At 39.2% G+C, this 22968-nt stretch overlaps 1 protein-coding gene across 1 annotated transcript in view; it reads right to left on the bottom strand.

Annotated features, from left to right (window-relative positions):
* Positions 1-620: 620 nt before the first annotated feature.
* EHF (ETS homologous factor) overlaps positions 621-22968 on the bottom strand; it is a 41753-nt gene continuing 19405 nt past the window's right edge. Inside the window, exons 2-9 of the mRNA XM_006124454.5 lie at positions 21497-21596; positions 16546-16791; positions 14092-14151; positions 11917-11985; positions 11757-11825; positions 8033-8092; positions 5888-6083; positions 621-4854 (exon numbers count right to left, since the gene is read on the bottom strand). Coding sequence (XP_006124516.1) covers positions 4755-4854; positions 5888-6083; positions 8033-8092; positions 11757-11825; positions 11917-11985; positions 14092-14151; positions 16546-16791; positions 21497-21593 — 897 coding nt within the window. The 5' untranslated portion in view covers positions 21594-21596 and the 3' untranslated portion in view covers positions 621-4754. The remainder of the gene's footprint in view (positions 4855-5887; positions 6084-8032; positions 8093-11756; positions 11826-11916; positions 11986-14091; positions 14152-16545; positions 16792-21496; positions 21597-22968) is intronic.

The raw sequence follows: 22968 nt of genomic DNA, 5'->3' as shown, positions 1-22968 counted from the left end.
AGGGCAATACAGTTGTAATTCCAATGAACCTTAGAACAGAAATGCTATGGAAGATCCGCAAGGATTATTTAAGAATTTATAAGTGTAAACAAAGAGCATGAGAGGTGCTATCTTGGCCAAGGATCCATCACAGGAAGTGTTTTTTCCTGCTTGACATACAAATTCTACATGTTCCTGCAGCAATCACAGTTATTAAATGGAAAAAAATAATATGAGGAAAGTATTTAATATATTTTAGCTGCCTTGATTCAATGAAATACATATGCTTAACATTAAGGACATGCTTAGGCATGATCTCATCCTTACTTAGCATCTATTTACGGTCTGTTCTGAACTGGGGCCTGAGTGAAGTTTTGAAACTGAACACAGAGAGAAGCAATCTAATGTAAGCTACTTGGTCTCCTCAGATCAGCAGCAAACACTCCAGAGATTAGTACGGGATACTGACCAAATTTTAAGACCTCATAACTTAATAAAGAATGCAGTATTGTCGAATGAGCCAGCATCTTTGTAAATTTCAATAGCTGAGTATGTCAGTTCTTTCACTGTTATTGGGAAATTTCATATAATTGTAACTTTTCAAAAATTAAAAAGCTCTGAAATAAACACACAGCTGAAAACTTATTTTAGTTTTTTTATTTAAATGTATATAACATCCATAAAAATAGAAACTATTTGGCATTTCTGAGATACATATACTTCAATCTGAGATTTGACTAGAAAAACCAAAATACCTGATAACATAATATGTTTTCCATATTTAAACACTGAAGATAAAGTGAAAGGGAAGCTGATTTTATGCAATTTGATGTGGCAAGAAAGAGGAACATTTAATCAAGTGTTTTCATGTCTATATATTTCACCAACATGGATGTTTCTTTAAGAGATTTGCTCTTCTTAGCTATATAAAATATATCCTAAGAGTGATTGTTGATGTTAACGCCACTTTTGACTTTACTGATTGGTGTGCAACTATATAAATATAGTATCATTACTTTTTCCTATACGATTTTGTACATATGAAAAATTATGATACAAAAAATCTATACATATGGCGTTAGCAGTTCCGCAGCTGCTAACCTAAAATATACATCTAGAAAAAGTGACTGCTCAGCTCTTTGCAATACAAAATAAAAAACAGCAATCTCAAAATTGCTTTTGGTTTAAATAGCAATTCATATAAACATTCGTATCTTCACTATCTCACTTTGGTTAAAACGGTTTGCTTTTGCCTAGTTGCATTTGTGCGTGGCAAGAATCAATCTAAAGTAATCCACTCTCTCTGTCGTAGGCAAAGGCTGGCATTTGTAAAACAGCAAATGTCAAATGGCTTCCTTTCCAGGTCTGTGCAGTTTTAAAGTCAACTGACAAGTTTCCACTCCAAAAGTTTAACAGTAGAAAATATTTGCTTGATGATTGTCACCTATTGCTAAATATTCCAATGGAAGACTAGATTGCATCTCAGGAGAAATTACTCCCTAAGTTTTGTACAATACACATCCTGGAGAAGGTCATCTTTTTTAAAGAATTATTTTATTTTATTTTGTGTACTTTGCTATGTAGAACCTTAAAGAATCCCCAGATAGATTTAGCTGTTGCTGAATAGTAAACTCAGAGCCATGGAAAAGGTGACAAATGTATATTACAATTTCACGGTTGTTTCCCTTGAGGTCTAGTACAAAGCAGCATTACACCAGGATATTATTGTATTTGGTTGCCATGAGGTCTATGTTGTTAACCCAAGACAGAGAACAATAATTGTATTGCTACCCAACCCCTAGCACTTCTTTAAGCCTCCAACATGGCTGAAATACTGATCCAATCAAATTCAATGGTTATTATGCCATTGATTTCTGTGTGGTCAGGTTTTCACCCAGGGTGCTGTCTACATAGCACCAAATTTCGAAATAAAGCGCTATTCCGAAATGTCCCTTACTCCTCATAGAATTAGGTTTACAGGGACATCGGAATATCAAGTCTGAAATAACGAGCTTGCTGTGAAGACGCAGGATAGGTATTTCAGGATACTCCAGTATCCCAAAATAGCGCTGCAGTGTAAACGTAGCCCCAAAGTGTCTCTTGTGTAAAGATTGCCCTGGAAGCGTGGAGGACAAAAAGCATGAAGCAGATGACAGAAAGTAACAATGAAGGTTTCTGGGACATGTATTTTATACTCTGAAGGTATCGTTCTGATTTGATAGCCTAGGATCTATATAGTTATTCAGACCACACATGGTGAAAAAGAGGATATAGTGCAACCAATCAAGCTAAAAAACGAAGAGGAAATGAATGAACTGAGCAAAACCAAACAGTGCTAGAAGACCTACCCAGTCAGAAAACAAAAACACATTTAGAAAAAATTTACTTTGAAGTTTTATGAACCAGTTTTATAAACAAGATGAACTTCTCTCCACTCAGCTAATGAAAAGTAACAATTGTTATGTGGAGATAATTAATGGTGACAGTTCTGGCAAGCACTGTGCAGTGGGTGATGTGATTCTCTGTGTAGAGGTAACAGACTAGGCTCTTAGGTTTTCTGTGGGGAGTTGGTAAGCACATTTTGGTGCCTTTCCTATTGTTCTTCCCTTAATTCTGGGTTTCAGCTCCATATTTCTTCTGTTGACAGCCTTTTTCCCTTCAAAGTAGAAATCAGCAAAACTAGTACCTCAGGCTCAACGCTGGGTTTTGAGAAGCTTTCCCAGCATTCATTCACCAGCGTTAGCTTTTTTGCTTGCACTATTCTCACCAGCCTATCCTCAGTGCTTGCCTAACCCACTCCAGTTTCCCCTATGATCTCAAATGTTTTAAACCGCCACTGGCAGAGGCATGGCAAAGGTGTTATGTGTCCGGGGGCAAAGGCAAAATTTGCATCTCCCTCCCCCGCCACCACTGCAGAGCAGGGTCCCAAACCTGGCGCATGGCTGAACCCAACCCTGGGAGGAGGGTGGTGGTGCTTGTACTGCATCTTTCCCCACCCCCTCCAGATTGGAGCCAGGCTCCCGCATGAACTAACCCACTGGTGGAAATGAAGGAGAATAAGGTTCAGGGTGGAGAGGCAAGGAGGAGGCTCCAGTTGGCAGCAGCAGGTGGAGGAGGAGCAGACGAGTGGAGGGATGACGGAGTAGTGGAGGAGCATGGTACCCGGGTGCAACTGTCTCTTCCTCCCCTCCCCCCTCATTCTCCCCTCACTATGCCACTGACCACTGGAAAACATGTTTTCTCTATTTCTTCTTGGATCTGGTAACTTTGGATGCACCTCGACTCTGAAGAAATTTGAATAGTTGGTTCCTTTAAATAAGTTTACCTGATAGATGTGTCTTTTTTCTAAGGCTTTTGTTCCTTGAGGCCTAGAAGTCCACCTCAAAGCTGGGAGCGGGGGGGGGGGGGGGGAGGAGGGAATTTAGGGCCTTTATCACAGGACATTCATCATGTTCACAGGAGTTAATGAAGATATAGTTCACTGAGCACTAGGCAGGAAGTACTTTAGCACCTTGTAGGATCAGGTCCCAATCAATGCAGGAGCTTTTACAAGTCCTCCAAAGAAATGCCCATAGTCACACCATGCTTTCCTTGTACTTCACTACAGTTACTGGCAGAAGCTAACTGAGGATGAAGCTAGTAACTGAAGCAAAGGGAGGCCAGCAGAATGTTAAAAGACTGAGAAATTGGTAGGAGAGATTAAATTAATGTTATTGGACAAACAAAATTACAATCCAGGTGAGTATGGAATATTTGTTTTTATAAGAATCTCCACAAGAAATAAACATTTAATAATAGGCTATCTTGACAGGAATGGTTTAAAACAATCCAATGGCTGAAAATTGCAGCCAGACAAATTCAGACTGGAAATAAGGCATTCGTTTTGAACAGTGGGTGTAATTAACCATTATAACAATGTACCAAGGGTTGTGGCAGATTCGCCATCACTGACTATTTTTAAATTGAGACTGGATATTTCTCTAAAAGATCTAAGAATTATTTTGGGGTAGTTTTATGGCTTATGTTTTTTTATAGGACACTAGACTAGGAGATCACAATGGTCCCTTCTGGTCTAGGAATTTATTAAAACGACCGAATGGCTCAGAATTGCTATTTTTTCCATTTAAAGTTCACTCGCTAAGTGTATTAACATGCTCCAGCAAACTCATATGTTGCTCTATATGCCACAGGTATCCCATTGTTGAAATAATATGATCTGAACTAAACAATTGCCTGAGAGTCCTCTTACAAAGATAAGCAACATCAGAAATAATTATTTTTTTCATGTGCAGAAAGCAGGCTGCCTTATTTTAAATTCTTTTACTCAAAAATAGATAATGCCCCATGATTCCCCCTGTTTACCTGCATGGCTCACAGCATTGTCATAAATCACATTACTCCTGTACTATCTAGGAAAAATTGTCACACAATGGGAAAATTAATCAAAATCAAATAATGTTATCATATATCACAGAACACTGTGTACAATTTTCCCCATATAGGACATACTTCAACTAAAACAATTTCCATTACATGCATCTGATGAAGTGGGTCTTTGCCCATGAAAGGTTATGCTCCAATACATCTGTTAGTCTATAAGGTGCCAGAGGACTCCTCGTCGCTTTTTTAAAATAATTTTGACACCGATGATAGTGTTCATTCTTCCTGTTAGAAGTAGTGTTCTTTTCCCATTTTGGTACATAAATAGAAGAGAATTGTCTTTGAAATATTTATGTCCATTTTACCAGATTTTGCTGCTGTTTTTGTTGACATCTTCAGTTCTCATTTTCTCTCCAGCCACGGGCATTCTTTCCAAATTTATAGACTAATCTCCGGCCATCCACACGCTCCAGTATTTCTCTTTTATAATAGTACCTGTTAAAGAAAAACAAAGAAATAGATTTTACACTAGGCAGTAGAGTTGAGAATAGTCTTTAAGGGACACTCTTATCTAAAAAAATCAAACTTGTAACCGAACATGTTTTACTCACTATTATTACAAGTAATATCTAATGTTATTGTGATGAAAGATATTAGAGAAAACATCTCTTTTTTTATTTTACTTTGCTTTAGTTTATACACTTGATTGTACCTTGGGTGGACAATGTTTTTTCAGAAGCACCAGCTCATTACTTAGATACAAATTAAACCCTTTGGCTGTGTCTAGACTGGCAAGTTTTTCCGCAAAAGCACTCGCTTTTGCGGAAAAACTTGACAGCTGTCTACACTGGCCCCTTGAATTTCCGCAAGAACACTGACTTCCTACTGTCTGAAATCAGTGCTTCTTGCGGAAATACTATGCTGCTCCCATTCGGGCAAAAGTCCTTTTGCGCAAAGCTTTTGCGCAAAAGGGCCAGTGTAGACATGTCAGACTTGTTTTGCGCAAAAAAGCCCCGATCGCGAAAATGGCGATCGGGGCTTTTTTGTGCAAAAGCGCGTCTAGATTGGCCATGGATGCTTTTGCGCAAAAGCGCTTTTGCGGAAAAGCGTCCATGCAAATCTAGACGCTCTTTTCCGCAAATGCTTTTAACGGAAAAGTTTTCCGTTAAAAGCATTTGCGGAAAATCATTCCAGTCTAGACGTAGCCTTTGGGTTTAGCAGTGACAAGGTCTTGAGCTGGTTCCTTTGCAGAGAGGTGAGTTTTACCTTTTGTGTTTAACCTTCTTTAACCAGTTAGGTTAACCTGTTTGTATAGGTTGTTCACACACAGCAAAAAGGGAGACAAAAACACTTTAAAAATAAGAAAATGTAATTAAACCCCCTTCAAAATCACCTATAGGAACTCAGATGGCAGGTGTAGCAAATGAAACTACCTTTAACTCGTTTTTTTTTTAAATTAACAAGATGCCAAATGTATGCAATATATCTTTAATAATTACAGGATTCATGTTTTCTCAACTCATGCTACCTCATGGCCCTGCTGAGCTTCTCATAAGTCATGCTGCTGTTGTTTTTCTTCTTTCCCCAGAGCTGAGCCACTGCCTCAGACTTTAAGAACCTGAAGACACCTTCAGACCGGTCTTCCCACTTTATTAATCCTGGGTTCTTTTCTGGATTCAGGAGAATATCTCTGATAAACTCCCAGAGGTGAGTCCCTCGAGGATCTGAAAGAAGATGGAGAAAACAGAAAGACTTTCTCTAGGGTATTTTTTGTTTGTTTGTTTTATTTTAGTATTATAGGTGGCTCACAGAAAATTACCAGACTGTACAGAAATTGAAAAATCTAACTCTGCTTCCAGACTTCCGTGTACATTGTCTGAGAGGTGTAATGCTGTAATCTGAGAGAAAAGACGAGTAAGGTAATATCTTTTATTTGACCAGCTTCTGTTGGTGAGAGAGGAAAGCTTTCAAGCCACACACAACTCTGGGAAAGGTACTTCCAGGGTCATCCCATCTAAATGCAAGATGAGACAGTTTGTTTCACATAAAAGTACTTAGTACATAATCAAAAGTAGAAAGCTTATCTCTCTCTCCAACAGAAAGTGGTCCAATAAAAGATAGAAACAAGGTAGGTGAGGCACTCTCATATCCTGGGACCAATATGGCTGCAACTACACTGCATAAAGCAGTAATCTTGACATTTCTTAAATTGAGGTTATTTTTGGAAAAGCTCCCCGCAGATTTGCATATCTCAGTCAAGCTGCAGCAAAATACTGAACCTACTCACTCTAGAAACTTGGATGCAACCCAGAGAAAATGATGCCAAATTCAGTCTTTGTTTCATATTACAAAGCTCAGCACTTTGCATTAATCCTATCAAGTATGTACCCTATTGAAGCCGCATACTTTTCAGACTGCTGTTCTTCTGCTTTATACTTCAGTACCATGACTTCTAGCATGTATACCCATTCAGGAAGGAAAAGCACTTGGAGTGTTTTGCTCAAAGCTGTGACATTCTCCCCTAGTAAAGACTAAGGAAGATGTTTTCTGACCCATTTGCACACCGATGGTATAACCTTCCCTTAAGCCTCCATAATGGATGTGGATAATGAATCTTTCCTTAGTGGAGCGGTTTCTCAGGGAGGAGAAAATTCTGGTAGTCAAGGCATCTCCTAACTTCTTTTCAGGCAATCATGTCTTAAAAGAGGACACAGTAAACATTCATCGTATCGTGGGTGTCTGAAAAGTCCTCATTGACTAGAGCATTATTTGGAATCTTTATGCGACCCTGGTAACAATGCCAATTCAAACAAGTATAACAGAGAGAAACAGCCAGGACACCTTTCATGGGGGGCTAACAGGACAATAGCCTCCCCTCCCAACTTTGAACTCCCTATATTTCATACTTGAGGTCTGCTTAAAGTTACATGCCTCTGAATCCAGAGGTAGTTCTTAAATGCAACATAATTTAAGCTGCTTGCAGCTTTGTCTTTGCAGCAGGGAGTGTGTTAAAGAGGGAGGCATGGTGATTAAGAATAACAAAAGGCTCAGCATTCGAGCAACTGAAGGATAATTAGATCATCATGAAAACATTTCTAGGGTTTAAAGATGGGGTGGAAAGAGTAAAGATGAGTGTTGTGCTGCAGGGATCTGCATTTGGCATTATGCTAGTGTTAGAGCTGAGTGAGTCTAATATGTATTTGTCTTTCATTTATATAGGAATCAGATACAGTGCTCCTGTCAACTAAATGCTAAGTTGTCTGTCAAAATGTAGAGTGTTGCAGTATCTTGGTAGCTCCTAGATAGAGATGATGTATGAGGGGAGGAAGGCAGATGGGATTGTTTCCCCCCTCCTCATTTGGTCCTTGGCTTATACTGAGCATGCTCAGTAACACTATTGAAGCCTCTGTCCTCACTCTACCCCCTTCCCATATTCCCCATCACAGCATGCACAGGTCGGCCCTCTCCTACCAAAATCTGAAATGGTGCCCCTGAGAAAAAACTAGTCAAATCCTTAGCTGGTGTAAATTGGCATAGCTCCATCCAACCCATTTGCTCTGAAACGGGTCTTTTTTTTATCTTGCTTCCTTTTTCTCCCAAAATTTGACTGTAACTTTGTGCTATCTCTGGGCCATTCACAAGTCACTTGTATTGCCATAAAAAGTTGACTTACTGTGCTTCTTGGTGTGGGACTTTGGGGGATGATCTTGTGTTTTTTTCTCATCTGAAGACTCTGCAGAGGATGAAAATGAAACTGTTCTTATGAACTTAGTGAAAGATTTTCTGTTGACTAGCAGATTAACAAAATAAAAACCACAAACTGAATAAGTGCCTGTTCTACAGATAATCATCTTTCAAAAACTAAATGAGTAATCCAAGGAGTGTTTTTGCTTTCTGGGTTACATTTTAACCAGCCAGGCTACACTTCACAAAGAGATCATTGATGAATAAAGAACAAATACTGAGGAATAGAGCTGAATATGGAAATGTTAATTGGATTAACAAATATTTAACCCCATGTCCTTTGAACATGTATGTCACAGTGAAAAATAAAATGATCATATCTATGACAGCAATCCTGTAATCTCTCATTATGGCCCAGACCTTGCTGTAATATGTCACTTTGATGTCTTTTTTGTTGTTGTTGTTCTGTAGATGCTCTAACATGAATTGTATGTATTGATATTATTGTATTGTGTGCCCATGTGCCTGAATGCACAATTATCTGGTAAGACATTGTTCTTAAAATAAATAAAATCCAAGTAATGCCAGAACTGTTAGGAATTCTTGATAACAGGGCACACATTAATTTTTTATAGTTATTAAGCTAAAAGAACATGCTGCTTCTTATCAGTGCAACAATTTGGGTGTAAGCCCTCTTAAAAGGCATCTGATTTGTAGCTCAAGCCATTCCTCAGAAACTAAGAGTAAAGAAGTTGAATTTATTCATCTTTTATCACCTAACTAGATGGTGCTATTTCTATATTTAGTAGTCACCTCCTTGGAAGCAAACAAAATCTGACTATTTTACTGACATTAATCAGGCTGAGAACTTCCACATAGTCTCTGAAACAATCATAATTACAAGTCCCTTTTGTGCTTGCTCTGCAGAGTATTTAGTGCCTAAATTCTATAAAATAAATGCTTAAGGCTCCTGCATGTTTTCTAATGGCTAAATATGCACAATTAACATAATTTTGCATGAAAAGCAGTAATTTGCATGTGCAGATGACAAAGTAAATAATCTGTTTGTATAAAATTGTGCCTGACTTTCACTTGCATCTGCAATAATTGCATGTCAAAAAGTGATCTCAAAAATATTGAAAGACATACTGTATTCTATACTCAACTGGAATTATCAGCTCAAAAATAGAGCTGTCCAAATAACTGAATGTTATGTTCAGGTGTAGGTCTGAAAAAACTGAAAAAAAAAATCATTTCCAGACAGCCTTTTTGATAGTGTTGTAAATTTTTGATGAATTAAAATGTTAAATAAATTTTGAGTGTTTTTTAAAGTACATTTTAAATTAAAAATAAAATTGAGGAAAATTTCAAACCAAAAAGTAAAAATGTTTCATTTGCGAAATGAACCCTTTCTTACATTTCTAGAAAAAAGAAATTCTGACTAAAACAATTTGCCAAAAATCGACCTAAGCTTGTGAATTGTTTCAGTTAACCCAAATTTGCATTTTTAAGTAAAAAAAAATATTTTGCACAGAGGATTTTGCTCAATTTTACTCAGGGCAGAGAGAACAGTCTCTACGCACCCTTTTTCAAGTCTGATATAACATGGTCTTGGCCCAAAACAACAAACTGACTCCGAGTTCATGTTTATATATCCTACCTATTTTCAGAGAACACCAGTCACCTATGGAAGTCACTGAGCTTATGAGGGCTTGGTTTTGCTGACTTTATTCATGATAAGCTCCTATGAAAGACACTCAACTATACTATACATCAAGAATTGGTGAGACTTTTGTCTTTTTTAAAGACTGTAGTGTCAAATGCCTAATTTGGGGGTAATTTTACATAAAAAATATCATTATTAAAACACTATTTTAGAATCCCATATTTAGCTCAAAAAGGCTTTGGTATGTTCTCCTTAGCTGGTAATTTATTCAATAAGAGTCAGTTGCCTTTTACTCACTGATATATTTTCCTTATTACACTTATGTAAACAGCCTCCCATCTGCCTTTACTCTTCTATGGAACCCTTTTCTGAGCACACACAATTAGAAGGCTGAGGCTTGACAGATTAAAAGAATTATGATGCCATTTCAGCAAAGCTGCCTTGCAAAACTTATGACAAAAGATTTCACATTATTTACATATGATTCAGGAGTGAGCTACCTCTTTACGGGATATACAAATTTAGTTTTTACAACAGGCTGTGCCCTGGACATGCCACCCTAGCTCTAGGCACAACAAGTCAGTGTATAAACACACCAAGCCAAGAATCTTGCTGATTCCCAGCAGTGTCAGACAGAGAGCTGGCAGCCATTTTATGAGAATGGGCGTTGGCAGGAGAAAAAGTAATTGAGTTTGGTGGGCGTTTTTTTAACATTTATTGCTGAATGCTTTTGTTTAAACCACACGTCACCTTGGCAAGCCTTGCTGTGCTTGTAGGTAATGGCCACACTGAGCATGCACATACAGATACTGTTATTGGTATGGCCTTTAATTGTGCCAGATGAGTTTAAGGATGGGGGCTCAGTGGGCAAATAAATTAGCATACAGCATGAGTCTCAGTGGGGAGCTGCAAAGACAATGGAGGGGGATGCAGTCACACTGCATTTTTTTCACTTCCCACATCCTGTTCTTTTACCTTTCTTTTCCTCCCTCCCCCTAACAACCCCTAATTTTTTTTCCTTTCAATTCTTTTACAGAATTTGTTTTACTTTGGATTATTTTCTCTTTTGCCTTTTTCTTTCCCTGTGTTTTCTCTCCTCCTTCTCCATGTTCTTTCAAGTGTTCATGCTTCCTGTTGATTTTGACTTTTTCTTCTTATCTTTCTCTTTCCTTATCTCTTCTTTCCCTTCTACCTATTTGCCAGTCTCTTCTCTTCTCTTACCATCATTTCTCTCTTCCCCTCTTTCCTCACTTTCTGCCCACAGCTGTCACTAAGACACCATACTCTGAATCATACTTGCCACATTTTCATGTGTCCACCCACCACACACTTCTGCTTTTCCTCTCTCTACTCCCTATGCGTCTGTCACTTACCCACTACTTCCCCTGCCTACAAAAAGACAGATTATATTCCTGCTATGTCCTTTTTATGCTGTTCAGGGGGTACAAAGAGGCCATCAAAGGATTAGATGACACACTATCTACGTGATTTGCAGAGGTACTATAGGCTGGACTGGGGATCCACTAAAGTTGTGGGAAAACTGTTGGGAACACCCTCTACTCTGTGCTGGTAGAAGTAGGAAAGATTTATACCTGCCCTCTGGCTGCTCTGTACTGGTGTAACGCCAAATCTGGCCATTGATACCTCATATGAACAAATTTGCTCACCACTGAAGTGCACTTCTGAGAAGGGATGAGGCAGTCCTTTAGCTATGCACAGCCACACTGCACAACAGGTTGTGACAGGCTAGGGGCATCTTATCTTTCGAACACTGTCTCGTCCACTTCGAGTTAGTCACTTGGAAAGATATGGGGAGTGACCCTGAGGTTGCAGATTATTTGACGTTCTTTTTTTCTTTTTTTTCTTGACAGAGAGAGGAGAGCAGTGATCCTTTTAAATAACGATTTAGTTAGGATCACTAAAAAAGCTAATATTGCTTGGTTTAAAATTAGCTGATACCTACAATAGACCTGCAGCAGAAGACTTTTATAGAGCCATAATTCTAGGGCAGGTGAGACAAATGATCAGTAATACAAGTGCTTCTTACCAAGAGGCTGGTGACTGGTAGAATTTGTGGAAATCTGTGCACGACAGAAAGTTTTATTGTCCAATAACTCTGGGGATTAAAAATAAAAAAATTAACATTAACATCCTCTCACCACAGTAAAACACTTCATAAATGCTTAAAACATTGTGATGTTAGTTACCTACTGTACTACCATAACCTCTGTCATACAAATAATTCTCTTCTTTCCAGGAGGCCATTATGGATGGATCTGAAGATAGGGACCAAAATGAAAGTCTGTGTCAGTAAAACAATATTATCCAGGAGTGAAGCAAGTAACAATGAGACATAAATCCAGTAAGAATAAGAGAAATGTGAAAAATAAAAGACTAGGGAAGATGCTACACCATAGACTATTATACTCCCCCTCACCATTTGTACACTGGGAAAAATTAATTAATACAAAATATTTATTTTAAAAAAATGCTTTTTCTTGGGCCTGTATTTTCTTAATATTTTTTCAGGTAATATTTCAGCTTGTGTGATCCAGAGGGATATTATCTCTTCCTGCCTGAGCAGTAATGAAGTTTGTAAGATTGTACTTTGTTGCTAGAGAAATTATTGTGTCCTCAACAATTCAGCATTCTAGTAGAACTGAAGAAATGAAGATTTATTCTTTATTTGTATTATGGTGGTGCCCAAAATCCCTCACTAAAACCAAATCTCCATTTGGTTAAAAACATGATATAACTGAAAGTTACATCTTCTATGTAAATCCCATTTTATGTTATTAGATACCAACTCAGAATTTCTATGTAGGCACATATTAAGGGGCCATTGCTCAAGTTACATATATTCTTAACCTAAAGAACATCTTATTCAGCACAAACTGAACAACACATGGATATAGAAGAATTTTAAAGCCATCCTTAGACTCATCGTTCTCCTTACAGTACACAGAAAATTAATTGGAGATTTATAATAGCATACTCGTTACCTTCATACATTTGATTTTCTTGTCAACAACTATTGAAATCAAGATGCTTTTTACATTACAACTTTTAATGCCAGATATGTTACATTTGTCTTTCTTTATCTTTCCAAATCAAAGGCAATGAGGTATAAGACTCAGATTTGGAATTTATTTATTGTTTTAATTTAATAATGCAATTAGAAACTGAAAATGAGTCACTAAATCATCTTGTTTGGCTGCATTAACTTTTTTTGGGTCGGAAGCCACTGACCTACAGAAAAATCAGTTAGAGGCTGCACGTGAGAAGCAAAAATAAATAAATAAAAAATTATAATAAAGCCCCCGAGTGAGAAGGAGAAAGATATTCCCCACATTCCCTTTGCACACAAGAACTTAGGAGGGCCCAGGCTAGTGGACTTTGTGTGCTCCAGACCCACGATGTGGCAGTGGGGGAGGGGGGACAGGGGGCTGGAACACCACCATGGACTCCCCAGTGCTGGGGAACCCCCATACCTCGGGGTCCAGGTCCAGGCAAGCTGGGGGCCACATCCTGCCCCCCGGGCCTGAAGTTCCCCACCCCTGATTTATGACATGGGAATTTACAATAGCAGACATCCAAACCTATAGCTGCATTTTGGGGCATCCAAAGCCCATGTTCTTACAGTAGCACACATCCTCTTCCTTTTTGGACATCTGATCCATCCACTCTTGTCTCTACAAACAAACCGTATCCAGCTAAGGCTTGGGAGGATTATTTGGCCTACACTTACAGCAGTGCCAGCATCCACATTGAGGCAACCTCCCTTGTCTTAATAGGGCCAGATAAGATTCCCCTTTGGACACACCAATGTCATTTCTATCCTTCATATGGGCGCTTGTATCTACCCAAATCAAGTTCTCCTATCCTCGAGAAAGCAGCACACCCAGCACTTTGGCTATGGATAGACAAGATCTGGGGTGTGGGTTGAGCCATTTTTGGACAGGAACCTTGAAAATACCCAAGTTTGAGGAGAAGGCTTGAGCTTGATTTTGTGTTGTTCCATTGTAATTCTTTTTAACTATGAAACCAAGCCTCCAATTGTTGAGAAGGGTGATGACGACACGGGTTAGGTGACATTTTAGAGGTCTCCTAAGTGACCACATCTACTCTAGTGTCTCTGGTACCATGTTAGACGTCAGAGACTCAGTAAAGACAATTACTGACATTTTAGAAAGCTCAGTTTTTATTTAATCTCCGTTATGTAATACCCCCTTCTCTAGAAAACAGACTTGTTTTGGTATTTAAGTGAAGCTTTTGCTAAAATATCCACCATGAACTTTATCTTAGTAGCAATTTTCCTTGATCATTGATACCCAGGGTAAAGTCAAGTTACCTGAAACACCATCACAATTGCTATTACTTACCTGTTTGTTCTGTTTTAACAACGACATTATGTGATGGGTACACTTCACTGCCACACTGACCTGCAAAAGATTGCATGGAAGAAGGAATGTTTGGATATTAGGAAAATCTTTTCACTAGGAGGAATCACTAGAATGGGTTGCCTAGGGAGGTGGTGGAATCTTAGAGGTTTTTAAGACCAGGCTTGACAAAATCCTGGTTGAAATGATTTAGTTGGGGTTGGCCTTGCTTTGATGACCCCCTGAGGTCTCTTCTAACCCTATGATTCTATGTGTAATTAGGCACACGGCACACAGAGGAAAGATAAGGCTTCAAGTAGGGATCGATACCAAAGGGCTTATTTTGAAAAAACATGAGGTGACACACATAAACACCCTCTACCCACACCCTGTGAACTCCTCATTTAACTTCTTAGTGTGAATCAGCTAAATTACTATGCTCTCGCTGGAAATGAGAAGAGTCAGATAAATGGACAGAAGGAAGGAAGAGTCATTTTTACCTTACTATGTCTATTTCCGAGACAAGATGGGTGAGATAATATCTTTTATTGGACCAACTTCTGTTGGTGAGAGAGACAAGCTTTTGAGTCACACAGAGCTCAACTTCATCTCTGAGAAAGGTACTCTCAGTATCACAGCTAAATGCAAGGTGGAGCAAATTGTTTGGCAAAAGTAATTAGCACTTATTCTAAGGGACCAGTCAAAAGATAGATTGGCCCATTAACACCTGAGCAATCATAGGACAAAAAAGGATTAATAGGCTACAGATCATTGTAATAAGCCATAAATCCAGTGTCTCCATTCAGTTCATAATTTTTCATATTTACTAGAATTATGAAGTTAAGCTCCTAAGCCAGGGATGGGCAATAAACGGCCTGCAGACCGGATGCGATTTACCAGGGTTAGGCCCTGGAGGGCTGCCGGTGCTATATTTACCCGTGCATCTTCAGAGATGGGTGCTTGCAGCTCCCATAGGCCATGGTTCACCATTCCTGGCCAATGGGACCTGCAGGAAGTGGTATTCCAGTCTGCACCACTTCCTGCAGCTCCCATTGGCCAAGAACAGCAAAACACAGGTAACGGGAGCTACAAGCAGCTGTACTACAGATGCACAGGTAAATATGGTACCAGTGGCCTGCCAGGGGCTAACTCTGGCAACTGTACCCAGCCAGTGGGCTGCTTATTACCCTAAGATCATCTTTTGAAAATATTGCTCAGGTTTTCTTTGCAGAGGAAGACTCATAAGTCATGTATAGTATGAGCACTTTGTGATAGGGTGCTTTGTTTTGTTTTGTCTTTTATCATTTCCCTGTGTGATTTCATTCAAGTGTAGTAACTGTCTGGTTTCACCCATCTAGTTGTTAGTGGGGCGTTTAGTGGACTGGATGAGATACATCATATGTTGTGATATGGAATGTGTAGGAGTCATGGCATTTGAAAGGTGTATTGTGGGAGGTGTTGATTATTGCAAAATGGAGATATATCTGCAGGTTTTGCACCTGTTGTTCTTGAAGGGACTGGTGCTGCTTTGAGTGGGTGTATCTTTCCCTCACCAATGGAGCTGGGTCCAGTGAAAATATTACCTCACCCACCTTGTCTCGCTAATGTCCTGGGACCAACACATCTGCAATTACCTTGCATACATCTGCTCCAGTCATTCAACAGAATGAGTTACCTTCTTACTACATGAGGCCTCAAAGAAATACATTCCTTTGGAGAAAGAAAGATATAGGTACCAATACAGGACACAGAAAATACATGTGTATGGGCAATGTGAGATAAGGAATAATTTTATATTTCAGCAGCGATCTGTTCTAACTCACGTCTGGGTGAGAGAAATAAGTTCTTTCTAATAAGTGAACACTATTCAAATGTGCAGCGGTTTCTTTTAAGCCGCTGTCTTATGGCCTGATTAATTATTGACTGGTGCCTGCAACTGTGAGAAACTTTAAAATGGAAGAGGAAAGGAACAAGTTTTTAAGTGCAGGCAAGCATTAGTGGATCAATGTGTGCCACACATACATTTTGGCAGAATCGTTAGCATGAAGGGAAGTTCTACATTTCTGCACACCCACGAATCTCCTGTGTACCGGTAGCTTACAGAGCGCCTTTCTTCAATATAAGAGCGTGAGCTACTTGTTAATAAAAAAAAAACTTTGTCTTCGCTGATAAAACATCCCATCTTTTTTCATGGTCTTTTTCCCCAATATTGCTAACTTGACTAATGTCTTTGAGACCAGGTAAGAGCTTAGTAAAGTGGGGGTAACCAGGAGTATCAATCCTGTGTCTCTTAGGAGCATTGCAGCAATTAAGTTCCACTCCTGGAAATCTCTTAAGCCCCTCACAAGCAAAGCTTCAATCACTGTAAAGTTGAGAAACATCAGTGGCCTTAGGCTTATATCAACCCAGAATTCTGCAGTCCTGTCCTGTCCATCCTATCCACTACTGTATATTTACCATTCCATTTTAAGTGCTGAAGGTTGCTGTAAAGAAGTTGACCAGCTGTTCCAGCTGCCTGGGTGAATTCATGCAAAGTCATGCTGCACAGGTGTTCACCATCGATGTCAAAGTCCTGGAAAGGTATGCAGTTGGCATCCAGCTGGTTGGTATCCAGGAAATGCTGTAGCCACTCCCACACATGGTACTTGGTCCAGTATTGAGGGTGTATCTCAGCCCACTGAGTTCCATAGAAACTGCCAGACACTGGGAAGGACAAATGTTATGTACTCATATGTACTCACTCTATCTGTTAACATAACAGTAACCCCGAGCACAGAGTGGCTATGTGTTGTGTGCAGGAAAGAAAACATGGATGACTGCTTAAGCACATCCCTGGAAGCCAGCAAATCTAAATTCTCTTCCCAGTCCTTAACACCATCTTATTGATTGTCCTTGAGCAAGTCACTGCAATGCTCTTTATCTCAGATTCCCAAATTTGAAAATGAAGAGATTCAAACTAACCAAGGTTATGGGTGTTGTGGGAATTAATTAAGTCAAGTCTGTAACAGGCGTTGGAATTCTTGGGTGGGCGGTTCCACAGGTGGAAAAAATATTACAGCAAAGATGTACTGACACCCACATGTAAAAGGCAACTTTCAAGTATGTATAATAATGCTGGGCCAAATTCTGAAGTTCTTGTTTGGGCAAAAGTCCTTTTGAAATCAGTGGGAGTTTGGCTTCAATAAGGACTAATTAAACGCTGAGTGTGAACTTTAGCATTTGTCCCAATAATGATAAAATAAATATATTTGAAGCTATATTATTACATAGCAAATTCTATCATATATAACCACTCATCAGCTGTATAACAGAGCTGGCAGCCTAGTAAAGGCAAAGAAATAACTCGTGTCTTGTGTTTGGAGAGCCCTCAAAGAGGTTTCTTAATAAACAATGCTACCTAATTTGTTTTACTGAATATCTAAATTCTTTCTTAGTTGGTCAAATCTTCTAGAACAGCCGTCGTCATGTAGTTTCATGACAATCATTTGCATTACAAATGCTAGAATCTGTATGTGTGCAAAGGTTTTGAGCCTACCAATAGGGTAATTAGATGTCCTGATTTTCCAAGGTGAGCACAAGCACCACAGACAATTGCTTGGGGGTACTGCATGTGATTGGGGGAGAAGATCAACAATCCTGTACTGATTGACCATTCCTGAGCTCTCTAATCTCCAGCAGAAGGACAGGAATGCAAAATAATTTAATGAATGACAACTTCTAACATGATTTCTACATTTGCCAGGTTGAAAGGTGTAATTCATATATATGGCCAACCTGAATTTGTGTGTGCAAAAGTTAGTGTGAACAATGTAGAGGTGGCATATTGACTATATATTAATTTATAGTAACAGATATTAACACTAATAATATGCATACAATGTTATAAATGTACACAGCACTTTATACAGACACACACAAACTTTTGACCAGTAAATTCTTCTGTACCTGAAACTACTCACAGAGTCAAGGGCTATTCAGTGAGTAAAGATATCAGAGTCTGGCCCTGAGAAAGGGACATGTTCCCTGCCTTAAAGAGTTTATAACTTGAGTAAGCGGGATGAACACAGAGGGCAAGAGACGGAATGATGTTCTGGGATTATTCATGAGGGAAAGAACAAAAGCCGGGTTGCTGCTTGAAGAGCTGGGGTTGAATTTGAAGTAAAAGAGAGAGAGAGAGAGTTGCAAAACAAGGACAATGAGAGTTCCAGACATAGTGGGCAATATGAAAAAACTCATGAGGTAAAATCTGAGAAAAAATAACACACTATTATTGGAAAGGACACAGAGGAAGTAATGGAAAATAAGAATAGATGCAGAGAAGGGTGAGAATTTTCAGAGCCTTTGAAATGAGGTTAGGGAAGCTGAATTTGATGCAGCAAGGAGCAGGAAACCAAAAGCGAGATGCAAGGAGAGAGATCATATGGTCAGAGCAATAAGAGAGAACAATGAATTTAGCAGCAATAATTTGAACATTGAAGTTGCAAAAATCTGAGAAGTAGGGATGCCAAGGAGGTGTGAGTTTTAGCAGGCAAGGTGAGCTACGACTAGAATATAAAACAAGGTTTTAGCAGGGCAGGGTGGGGACCATAAGGAAAGGCCAGATTGCTCTAAATCATCTACAAGATATGGGCTTAAAGCAGCAACTAATTTATGAAATTCTGTGGCCTGTGACATATGTGAGGGAAGACTACGTGATCACAGTGACCCCTACTATGAATTTGTTTATTTCTGTCTTTGAAAATGTGGCACTATATACAACATTGATTCAATATTCTTGCTGCTTAATTAAACATTACTATTTATATTTTTATTTAACACCAAGAGTGTGCTAGATACCTTGCATGCACAGAGGAGATCAAGAACCTTGCTCCCAAAATCTTAAAATCTAAAGCTAAAATATAAAAAAGAACACACTCTACCTTTCCAGTCTCTTTGTGTGACAAGAATCAATTCTATTTGGTGAAAAAAAATCCCAAAAGGGTGTGTGTGTGCAATTTTGCCAGTTTCAAAATAATAAAACTCTATTTCTACCTAAAGGTAAGCAAAATGCACTTTTTTTACTTTATCAGAATTTTACCACAAAACCAGATAAATTGTTGATAATATAGGTTGAACCTTTCTAGTCCAGCACTCTCTAGTCCAGCAACATCTGTGGTCTGGCATGATTTTAGTTAGCCAAATGTCCACTTTATCTAAGTGTGGCCAAGTTTCCCATGATCCCATAATGTTTGTTTACAGCCACTAGTCCTTGCTTTCAGTGTTCGGTGCTGTTATTTAACTCTAATTCACCCCTAAATGTCTTATAAGAGCCCAGTCAGCAGCGGAAGCGATGGTAATGGTGTTAGACTATACTGACCTCCCAAGGTTTGGCAAATTCTCTGGTTTGGCCCCGGTCAGGTGCCGAGGGGGCTGGACTAGAGAGGTTCAACCTGTAGCAGAGAATGAGAATCCTAATTTTGAAGTCCACAAAATGATGGCTTGGGACACTGATGTTTTCACATACAAAAAGTGACCAAAGCAACACCACTTAGCTGCATTAGTGAAAAAGCTCTGTGTGGGCTAAGCAAAGCAGCACTATATAAAGGCAACTTGTTAATCAGATAAGGCTTATGTGTTAGTTACAATTATTAAATTTGCCAGAAAGTCCCCTTGTTCCCTCTTAATAAAAGTTCACCCTGACCCTACTGAGTGCCTACATATTTCAGTGTTGGACTCTGGAGATGGTCAGAAACAAAAGAGGGAAATTAAGTGGGTTCTTTTCCTAACATTTGAAATTCAAATCTTTATAATCTGTAACATCATCCACGTTTTAAAATTCCAGCTTTATATCTGGCGGAGGAGTGGAGGTGCAGGGGGAATTTTCAAGCTCTTGCCCTGCAAGTCAGGAAATTGTCAGGATCCAGCTTTACTGAGTCTTCCATCCTGGGCCCTGATCCAGTATTGCATATACTAGCCAAAAACAAGAATATCCGAAGTGGTTGTAAGACGTGTTAGTAATACAATTATCTAGTCTCCCTAACTAGGGAATTCCAAGAACAAATTACAAGTTGGTGCAGAATCATTTGCTGCCTGCAGTTACAGGATTGTGGGGGGCTTACTTAGTATGTAGAAGGCTCCAGAAAATAGTGATAGGATTTAGGAACTACTGGTTGCACCCTCTGAAGAAACAGAGAAAGGTAGTTGACCTGTGTCCTGCAGCCTTCGAAAGGGAGTGAGAACATTTGCAGGCCACCAGTTTGCAAACCGGACTTCAAAGGTTAAAGGGGGGGCTCTTGTTGAGAGAGGAGAATTAGCATGTGGAGGGAATTGCAGACAGGATGATACAAGTTTATTTGGCATTTCAGACTTAATGTGAATTTAAAACTGCAAGTGATCCTGAATGATTGCAAAGGTAAAAATCTCTGAAAATAAAACTCACTCATATAGGATGGCAAAATCCTGTGTAAACTGAAACTAGTGCTTCTCAACCAAACCACGGCTTTCACCAGGAATTTTTGTGGACAAAATGAAAGGCAACCCAGTGTGCTTATCCAGGCACTTTTATGATATTCTAAGGTATTTAGGAATATCACAGTGAAAAGAAACAGCTCATTTTAGTGCGGAATGAGGAAACCTTCACTGCGTGTTTGGCGATAGCGTCTTACAAGACCGTGATAAGTTTATGATATTGGGTATTTGCCTAGCTTGATTTTAAGGTTCACTGCTGACATTGTGACGTATTGGGTAGGAGGGAAAGGTCTTAAAAGGTGCGTCTAACATAATATATAGGTGAACTGTTCTAATATACAGGCGCATCATTCAGAATTCAGAAAATAATGGTACAAGACCTTCAGCTCTAAATCACTACTTAAGCTAGAGCTTTGGGTGGCACTAACCCAATGCCCTCACCATTGATGGCTGTTTGTGGCCTATGGAAAATGGGACTGAACATCTCTGTCCACTGTGAATTGAACAAATTTCCACATCACAAAAAATCCCCATCTCTGGCAAAACCCCTCCAAGTCAGAGCTGAGAGAAGGCAAATAAAGAGCAGGAAAACTGAATTCCCTTCTCTTGTCTTAGAAGGGGTCCCTGCCACGTAGTTCAAGCTTATAGAATAATGTTTGAGGAATGTGTGTGTGAAGCTTGCACTGCCACTGTCCATGTTGTATGTTTTTTTATTGAGAGGTAACTTTAGGGCTGTCAATCCAGCACTTTTCACCAACACTCTACTCGCATTAAGAAAAAAACAGTAATAAACCACAAATTACGATCATTTGTAGGTACTCCATTTTCCTGGTAAATTTCTCATAAAGCATAAAGGAGGTTGGATAGTGCAAAATCATACCTATGCATGATTAAAGAAATAATACCCCCCACATACACTTTGCACAATACAGACAGTACACGATTATTGAATTACTCCTACCATTACATGTAGGATATCCATCTGTCCAGGAAGGCTGCTGGTGGAGTAGATTGCTGCTGGAATTGATACTCATTCTGTCAGTTCCTTCTAAAATCATGATCTGTAAGTGAATTGAACAGCTTGCTTAGCTAGCAGTGTACATGTCACAAGGCAAGCGGCAAAAAATTCCATTGAGAGCTAAGTGAGCACTGCCAAGTCCATTGGTAGAAGACACATCCCGGCTAAGAAACATATTGCCACAACTCTTTTCGGCGGCAATGAAATCTCCTTGTGGTAAATGCTACTGTTTTCATATGCATGAGGCAAGTTTTTACAGCCACCCATCCATAAATGAATAATCTCTGATCAAGAATGGGGCAGAATTAAAATGCATGACTTCTGACAGAGCAGTGCTGGAAGAGCTCCAACCTTTGTGAAGTGAAATACAAAGTAATTTATTTTTTATTTAAACAGAATTTCACAAGGTAAACTGACTGCTGAAGTTTAAAAAAAACTAATTTTCTATTTTATTTTGGATTTCAGGATAACGATTAGGAAACCCTTCATTCATAAAGCCCTATGAGTAATAGTAAATGAATCCTTTTTGTCACATTGGTACAGGTTCTGTCTGGCCTACGATGGTAGTGTTTTAAAGCCACTGTTCTCTGACTGATGTCCCGGACTATAAAATTCAGATCAAAGCAAACTCAGAATCCAGTTTATAAACTCATGAAAACTAAATCAACACTCATTATAGATATGTGGAAAGAAAGGTGGACAGAGAGTTACAGGCAGTCCCCGGGTTACGTACAAGATAGGGACTGTAGGTTTGTTCTTAAGTTGAATCTGAATGTAAGTCGGAACTGGTACATATTGTAGGGGAAACTCTAGCCAAACATTTCTCCAGAGCTCAGTTTTATTCTCCCACACCTCGCTTCCCTCAGTCCTTTATTCTCAAGCTGAGGTGTCTGCTGAGAAAAGCCGCTCCGCGTCTCCCTAGTCTGCTGGGGGGGGGGGGCGCTAGCTTCGCGTCTCCCTGGTCTGCTGGGGGGAAGCAGCTAGTGCAGGGTTGCCTCACCCCATTTGTAAGTAGGGATCCGATGTAAGTTGGATCCATGTAACCCGGGGACTGCCTGTACTTAAAAATACCTCTCCCCATTTTAAGGAGTCGCACAGTCTTTTTTTTTTAAAAAAAAAATTAGTCTAGTCTTTAACAGTTACACAAAACAGCCTCTTCCATGTCTACTATACATTTTTTGTTCAATGCTCACTTTGTAACAACATAAAAACATGCTTCTCAAAACACTTGGTGAATAAAAGGAAATTCCCCACTGACATGAGTCCTCAATGTGGTACATTATATAGCTCAGTCTGGAAGATGCAAGTATAAAAGTTTGTTTCATAAACATATATACTGTAATGTTTTGGAGGAATTTTAAAGTGGCATGTTAAAGATTTATAAAGGCAGCTGATTTATATCAAGTTAGTTAAAT

This window comes from Pelodiscus sinensis, chromosome 5 (assembly GCF_052426305.1).
Source record: "Pelodiscus sinensis isolate ZL-2025 chromosome 5, ASM5242630v1, whole genome shotgun sequence".
Taxonomy (NCBI): domain Eukaryota; kingdom Metazoa; phylum Chordata; order Testudines; family Trionychidae; genus Pelodiscus; species Pelodiscus sinensis.
Note: the sequence above shows the minus strand (reverse complement) of the source record. Positions and strands in the feature narration are given on the sequence as shown.